The 8,936-nt window shown below is 35.4% G+C and overlaps 1 protein-coding gene across 1 annotated transcript; it reads right to left on the minus strand.

The window, feature by feature from the left end:
* On the minus strand, positions 6,231-8,239 carry LOC107610933 (protein FAR-RED ELONGATED HYPOCOTYL 3-like). Its single transcript, XM_016312910.1, has 5 exons — positions 8,091-8,239; positions 7,820-8,006; positions 7,603-7,771; positions 6,649-7,254; positions 6,231-6,247 (listed from the first exon to the last, which is right to left on the minus strand). The coding sequence occupies exons 1-5, from the start codon at positions 8,237-8,239 to the stop codon at positions 6,231-6,233; spliced, it is 1,128 nt and encodes a 375-aa protein (XP_016168396.1).

An 8,936-nucleotide genomic window follows, 5' to 3' on the forward strand; every position in this document is an offset into this window, starting at 1 on the left:
TCCCAAGTTGAATCCTTGGTTAGCTTAAGATAAGGTATTGTGTATAATCTAAGTGTGGGGAACTTTATGGAAACATGGATGATAGGAACAAAGAAAAAAAAAAGCTAAAAAGAATAAAAATGTTCAAAATAAAAATTTTGGGAAGCATGCTCATGTGAAATCAAAACAATTGAATTACCATGTGCATTAAAAAAATATGTATCATTTATTTATTTAAAAAAAGGGGATACAAAAATTTTCCAATTGTAAAATAAAAAGAATCAATGCACATGGGATAAAATTAAAGTTAATGCATGAGATTGCAATACAAAGTGAGAAAACTGTGGGCAAATAGGTTGAGAAGCTTTAAATTACAAAATAAGTATGTTAGGTGAGATCTTAGACTAATCAAGGATTCACTTATTAGCTCACTTAGCCTTATACATATACCCTTACCTCTACCTTGGCCCCATTACAACCTTGGAAAAGACCTCATGATTTTTTGTATGCCTATATTCTATAATTGTTGATTGGTTAGATGAAGAACAAAGCTATAGAAAGTAAGGATAAAAAGAAAAATAGAGTGATTAACCCAATAAACACTGAGTGACTAGAGAGTAAACACAAAATCCAGTGAGGGTTCAATAGCTCATCACCATATATCTCTGCTTGAATTGTTAATTGTCTTGCAAGTTTGAAAAATATTTTACCCATCTCAATTGTAAAACTACTTTAAACATTATCTAAGGTTGGGTATGCATATATGATTCTTTGAGAATGTGAATTAATTTAACTACATGTAAGTTTTATTTACAAGTTAATAAAAATTAGAATTGCATGATTCATTTAGGTAGTTGCATTTAGGATAGATTGCATTGCATGAGATCCCACCACTTTACCTTACTCTTTATCTTGGATTTAGCATGAGGACATGCTATTGTTTAAGTGTGGGGAGGTGGTTGATAAACCCATATTTTATGAAATATATTGTGCTCAATTCAAGAGATTTATTCAATCCTTCACCCACTTATTCATGTAAATTGCATGGTTTTACTTTCCCTTCGCAGCGACGCGAACGCATGGACGACGCGGCCGCATGCCCAGCGCGGAAAGGGAGCGACGCGGATGCGTGACTGACGCGACTGCGCGCCTTAAGCAGAACACAGATGATGCGGACGCATGACCGACGCGAACGTGTGACAAGGAAAACTCCAGATGACGCGATCGCGTGACCCACGCGGCCGCGTGACAAACGCCACGCACCAGAAATTACAGAAAACACTCCCAGCGATTTCTGAAGCCCTTTTTGGCCTAGATCCAAGTTCAGAGAGCACAGATTAGATGATATAAAGTGGAGAAATACATCCATTCAGGGGGAGATCTCCAATTAGTTGCTTTTGATGATTTAGATGTAGTTTTTAGAGAGGGGTTCTCTCCTCTCTCTTTTAGGATTAGGATTTAGGATTTTTCTCACTTTCATGATTATCCCTTTTTATCAGGTTCAATATTCCTTTTTATTATTTTCTCAATTTAATTCATGAACTTTTCCATGTTACAATTGATTTTCTATTTAATATATCTTGAGGTATTTCAGACTTATGATTGCTTTCTTTAATTTATTAATGTTCTCGATTTATTCAAATTATTTTCATTCAAGTAGAATTTCTTCCTTTTTGGCTTTGGTTAAATAATTGGTGACTCTTGAGTTATCAAACTCATCGTGATTGATAATTGTTACAGTTGCTAATTGACTTGAATTCCAATAACTCTAGTCTTTCCTTGGGAATTGACTAGGACCTGAGGATCAAACTAATTAGTTCACTTGACTTTCCTTTGTTTAGAAAAGGTTAACTAAGTGGAATTAAAACTCAATTCTCATCACCGTTGATAAGGATAACTAGGATAGGACTTCCAGTTCTAATACCTTGCCAAAAATTTATTTTATTATTACTATTTTATTTTTCTCATCATTTAACATACTTCTTCCTTACTTTCAAAACCCCCAATTTACAAGACTCATAACCAATAATAAGAACATACTTCCCTGCAATTCCTTGAGAAGACGACCCGAGGTTAAATACTTCGGTTATCAATTTCAAAGGGGTTTGTTACTTGTGATAACCAAAAAGTTTGTAAGAAAGGACTTTTGTTGGTTTAGAAGCTATACTTGCAACGGGAATTTATTCTGAATTCTAGACCACGCAAAAATTCTCTCTTCACTAATCAAAAATTGGTGTCTATTTCTTCCCTCGTACATATATATAATTTTGAGATTTATTTCTTGATTTCTTTATGCTTATGATCAAATGAGCGGAATTAAAATAGAGGAAATATAGATAGACAATGACACCCTAAGCTATTATTAGTTACTCTTGTAGTGAAAACAAGTCTCCCTTGGGCAAAGATAGTGTTTTATGACTGTAACAGTAGGATAGTAGACATATGCCTCCTGCCTCCATTCCTCTTGGATTTAATGAAATTATCTTGTAATTAGTCCTGGAATATGTTATTGTGTTCCTCTATTAAGAAGAGCAGAAATTATTTTGAAAAATCTGGGAGTGGATCAAGAGAAGAAAGGACAAAGTTACCAATTTCAAATCATTATCATTAGTCAAACCAACCAAATGGGTTATCAATCAAGAATTAGGAATGAAGGCAATGTTAGTTATTTCTCATGTCACAAAAGAAATATTTTCTGGAATGTAGACTCACTGAAGTCCTAATTTTGTTTTTTTATTATTGTCAGGTTGTGCCTAATACACGCAGTAGAAGTCAACTTTGAAGGTAATGTTAGTCTTTTACTTTTTAATTCCTAGTTTGACATTGTTGAAGAGAAGGTGTAGAGAACTCAGCATCAATCACTAGCCTCATAGGGAAATCAAAAGCTTGCATTTACTCTTACAAAATCTTAAGGTATACTTATAATTATTGTGGTGATCAATGATTGAATGAAAACTGATTATTTTAATTTGAATATAAGAGATGAGTTTGGATAATGAAGTTGGAGTGTTGAAGCAAGAAACAAAGATGTTGGAGCAAGGCCTGGGATGGAACTCACACAAGAGACCAAAAAATTAAGGCAGGCTCGTTTTAAAGCTAATTACAAAAGGAGAAAAATTTTGGCCTTCAAATCTTATTCATCATCACTTAGCTAAGCTACTTGTCTTGTATATTCATATTCTAAGTAGTAAAAACAGCACTTATTAGATGGTCTAAATATATTATTAGATATTAACATAGTTTAGGGAACTGGATGGTAGATTTAACTAAATATATTATTGCAATGCTTGTATTTTTGTTATTGTAAAATTTTAATCACAAAATTATTTATTTAACGAGATAAAAATGACGGTAAAAATTATTTTTTTAAACGATAAAAAATGTCACTGTCAGGGTAAAACGGCAGTTCAAAAATGCCATTTAAACCAACCAAAACACTACTGTCCGGGTAAAAATGGTGGTTTAAAAATGCCGTTTTAACCAATCAAAATATCACTCTGTCAGGGTAATAATGGCGGTTCAAACCACTGTTTTAACCTATCCAAAAACCGCCGTTTTAACCTATCTAAAAACCACCGTTTTAACCCTGGAAATAACGGCAGTTTGAACTGCCGTTTTAACCTATTCAAAAACTGCTGTTTTAACTCAGGGAATTGTGGCAGTTTTTAAAAAACCGCCGTAATAAGCAGAATGGTGCCCAGAATTACGTCGCTTTACAAAACCGTCATTCTTGGTAATAATGGCGGTTCAAACCGCCGTAAATACAAAAAAAACCGCCATTTTTACCAGAATTTTTTGTAGTGGATTCTCAACTAAATAAAAGTTCGCTGGTATCAGGAACAAATATACATTGTACCGCTGGATATTGTGGTAAGCTAAATTTCTTATTCACTACTGATTGCTGTTCGGTTCAGTGGGAATATTAATAATGATTCACCTGATTGTTATGTCTTTTGTTGAGTTCTTTTGCATGAAGAAAACTTTTTTTTATGATTGAGTGTTTTTCAAGTATTATTTAGCACATGAATTGTGTTCGGTTCAGTACATGAATTGTGTTCGGTTCAGTGCAAATGTGATTTAACTGATATTCTTTTTGTAGAATTTTATGTTGGAAACACATGGCGAGTCCTACATTGATAAAAGGACAAACAAAGCCTACCGATTCGACATTGAACAGTATGCCCACCACTGCTAGTTTATTGACAAAAGAAAACTTGCATCGCATCTATTTGTAAGTTGTAATTTCTAAAAATTCTTTGATAATTCTCTTGTTTGCTATTGTTTCGACTGAAATATTTTATTATTTTCCCAAACTTCAGCTATTTGTGCCAATTTGCAATGGAGCGCATTGGTGGTTGTGGATTGCCGATGTCAACAAAAAGAAATTTTATGTGCTTGACCGTGTCAATAAGCTGCCAGAAGATATACCTGATTCGAGGAAGAAACTGAACAAATTTGTTGTAAGTTATTTTCTTGTAAATTATTCAAATTATTCAGTACATGAAATGAGTTCGTTTGAGTGTTGTTGATTTATTTTTTTCAATTTTTGCATACCTTTCAGGGATTAATAATTTCTCAGATGAGGGTTTATGCTGGGGCGGAACCCTTAATGAAGGATGCACTGGGAGTAGAAACAGACTATATCCTACTAAAGGGTCAACGTACAGAGTAAGAATCTTTCTCTTCTATAGTGCTATTTTTAATATGTTTTATTTTGTATACTGTTAATCGTATTATACTCAATTCTTGCTTAGCTATGATTGTGGAATATACGTCATGAAATGGCTCGAAACAATTGATCTACAAAAGATCAAAAGCAGGAAGAGATATAAATATAGAGCTTGGACACAAGTTAGTACTTTCTAAATTTATAAACTTCTTTCTTTTCTGATTTTAGTTGGGTTCATTTCTCATGTAACTAATTCCTTTCAATTAAAATGTAGGGAGAGATTGATTGCTTCAGGTACAAATATGATCCGCACATTCTGTTGCATGAAATGAACAAAATCAGAGACCAAGTGATTTGGGAATATGAAGCAATAAGACTCCCGAAGCCATCTGCTACCCTCTCCAGCCCTTATTGTAAAGTCACATCTGGGGATTTAGATAGTAAATAGCATATACTATGATTGGCTAGTTATAATTAACAATATTTTGTTTAACTTGTTTAAAAAGCAAAAAATGCTTACTTCAAATGTATATATGTCAAATTAATCTAAATGTTAATGTTAATATTTATATTTGATTCAAGATGGATTACTCATCTGAGATGTTAATTTATATATCTATTGGAACTGTCTGGCTACTATTTTATTCCAAGTTCTCAGTGATTGTAATCACTGTATTTACCAATAGATTACGAACTCTAAAAGAACACAGTGAACCGAAATTAATACACTGGGCGAACCGAAAGTTGGAAACACACTGAATCCCTAAATCCTGAACCCTAAATTCTAAATCCTAAACACTAAAACCAAAACCCTGAACACTGAACCCTGAACCCATAAACCCTAAAACCCTAAAATCCTAAAACCCTAAACCCTAAAACCCTAAACCCTAAACCCATAAACCCCTAAACCCCTAAAACCCTAAACCTTAAACCCTAAACCCTGAACCCCTAAAATCCTAAAACCATAAACCCTAACCCCTAAAACCCTAAACCCTGAATGCTGAACCCTGAAACCCTAAACCCTAAATCCTAAACCCTCAACCCTCAACCCTAAACACAGTGAACCAAAATTAATTCACTGGGCAAACCGAAAGTTGGAAAAACACTGAACCCCTAAACCCTGAACTCTAAACCCTAAACTCTAAACCCTAAACCCTGAACCACTAAATCCTAAACCATAAACAATAAATCCAGAACCCTGAACACTGAACCCTGAACCCATAAACCCTAAACCCCTAAAACCCTAACCCTAAACCCTAAACCCTGAACCCTAAACCCCTAAACCTTAAACCCTATACCCTAAACCCTGAACCCTAAACCCTAAACCTTGAACCCTGAACCCCTGAACCCTAAACCCTGAACACTAAACCTTAAACCCTAAACCCAAAACCCTAAACCCTGAAAATCCATCCAAGAAAGAGTTTTAAAACTCCACCAATGTAAGTTAAAAATAATTATGTTACTCTTTTAGATTTTTTTAATAGTTTTTATTTAATTAATCACAAGAAAAACGTAACTAGCACTACACCTGATTCCCGTTTCTCAAAATAAATTCTAATTATTCAATTTAGAAATTAATACACTAGACGAATCGAAAAACTGCATATATCAATATAGAATTTCACAAAAAAAAGTGACTATTCATTAAAGACTAACAACATTCAGAAATTAACCTTGCTATAACCATGGTGAACCAAAATTTGCTCATGGGTGAACAAAAATTTACATTAATAAAAACTAAAACTTGTACAATCCTCTCTTGGGTAATTCATATATGGTGCATTGTAAAGAGTGGAGCTTGACTGAATCGATGATCCGAAGTCTAAAAGGTTCAACTACAAAAGACATAATTAGTTGTATATTAGCAAAATGAACAATTGAATTTTTAACTAATCAAAAGCAAGTCAATTTTACCTCGCTTGGAGCTGTCTTTTTCTTTTTTTTCATGGCATTTGAGATCTTTTTTTTCAGGTTTGATCCAAGTTTGTTCTTGGGCTGACCTCTTGTTTTGACACGTGGTGGGTTTTGAAGGTCATTCACATTGCTTAATGTCGCTTCTTCGTGGGTTAATAAACTTTTTCCTTTGCTTTTCTCTTGATATTCTTCAATCTCCGCCATGACCTTGTCAAATGCTTGGTGCAAAATTCCAATCAACTCTTCAGACTCGGATGCAAATTCATATATATTGTGTGACTGAAACACTAATTCCTCAAATCTCTTACTTCTTGGCTCCAGTAGAGGTTCATCTTGGCTGTTCTTGATGCGTGTATGCCTCCTCTTTATGTTCTTACTCCAGCATTCCAATATGTATTTCGGTGCTACGTTATCCACTCGCTCAAAGCTTAGGACGCTTAGGGAATGACGGCACAATATGCCCCTAGACTCAAACAGCAAGCAATGGCACTTTACATCTCGTGATACTGCATCGTAGGTGACGACAAACTTGTTGAATGTGGAGTTGAAAACCTGCTCTATGACTTCATATGTTGTGAAACCTAGGGTGGAATGCATTGATCTTGTGATACAGTTCACTTTACCTCTGAATTGAGCTTGAACTTTCCTGAACTTCTCATGGGTATATACATGCGGAAACTGTGCCTCTATCGCTGATTTTGTTACGCACGGTATCACAGTGTGAAAGTCTACAGCATCGAATTCTCTCTCTGCTTGCTCTCTGCTAGTTAGGCAATTGTCGTATTGCTTCAAGAATTGTCTCAAGGAGCTATTCCGTGTGATGAACTTGTTGAAAAATGAATGCATGCTCTCATTCCTTTGTGTGCTTCTCATCCTGGTCCAAAAGTGGTGATCCAAGTAAACTGGAATCCATATATGCCGATCCTCGTACAGCTCTGCAAACCAAACTGAACCCATAAGGTGTGGTGAACCGAAAACAATGCATGCTTTGGGAAAAAAGATATGAGCATTAAAATAATTCGAATTGAAATCTCAATTACCTGAAAGCCACATGTTGCCTCCGAGGCCGTACTTTCTAAGAAGATCGATCCAGTTTCTGTCAAATGCTTCTTTTGTGTACGAGTTCCAAACAACATGGCTCATCTCTTGTTCAATTTCGTTGTGTCCCTTGTAGCCATTTAATTTGCTTGGGATCTTCTTTATAATGTGCTAGATACACCAGCGGTGAATTGTCATTGGCATGCACAGCTCAATTACCCTTTGAATTGATGCGCATTGATCAGTAAGAATACCTTTTGGTGCCTTCCCTCCCATGCAACGTAGCCAACACTCAAATAGCCATTTGAATGATTGGATGTCCTCATTTTTTATCAGCGCGCATCCAAGAAGTGTCGACTGGCCATGGTGATTCACGCCCACAAAAGAACCTAAAACCAAATTGTACCTGCATAAATAACAAGCAGACGGTGGTGAACCGAAATATATACACGCACTGAACATCAAAAATATATTTGAATGAACCGAATACCTGTTTGTGTTATAGGTGATGTCAAATGAAACCACGTCTCCGAAATAATCAAATGCAGCCCTGCTTCTTGCATCAGCCCAGAATGCATATTTAATGCAATTATCGCCTTCAAGGTTGAGCTCAAAGAAATTTTGGTTCTTCTCTTTCATTCTTACTAGGTACTTCCCAAATTATTTGGCATCGTCTTCTTCGAAAATATTCCGTACTTCCCTTGTGATGTAATTGCTCACATCTTTTTCAATAAAACCTAGTTCACAGTGGCTGCCGGCTGCTGCCACAAATGATTGGTAAGTTTTGCTCGGTCTGATTCCGGCTTCCTCGTGGGTTTCGATGGTGCGACGCACAAACATGCTAAGCTCCCTATGTTGTTTGAGAATCTCAGCCTGGTTTAGACAACAAGGATGTGAGTAATTCAAAACACCTTTGAAAATTATCCAAAGACTAACATCCTTCATTATGTGTACGTAAATTCTGGCCGGATAATTTAACCCTGCTGAAGGCTTTGTCTCCAAAGTTGGAGATATCTTTGATTTCCACCTCCCTCTCTAGTGCATATAATTAGTTGATTCTTAATCTTGTCTCCGTCCCGAGTCGTGTTCCTTATTTTCGTAAAAAAACCCGGCAAGTTTGGAATAATGTTTGTAGAACTTTCTAGTTTCTTCTAGCGTCTTGAAAATCATTCCCACCTTTAGGACAAATTTTTCATCCACAACACAGTTGGTCTGCACGGTGAATCAAAATCTTAATTATTGTAAACCGAAATCTTAATTACGGTGAAACAATTATATAGTACTTAGGGAACAAAACAGAATATATTCATCTAATTTTTTTTAGACTCCTTTCTGC

Source organism: Arachis ipaensis, chromosome B08, assembly GCF_000816755.2.
Source record: "Arachis ipaensis cultivar K30076 chromosome B08, Araip1.1, whole genome shotgun sequence".
Lineage (NCBI taxonomy): Eukaryota > Viridiplantae > Streptophyta > Magnoliopsida > Fabales > Fabaceae > Arachis > Arachis ipaensis.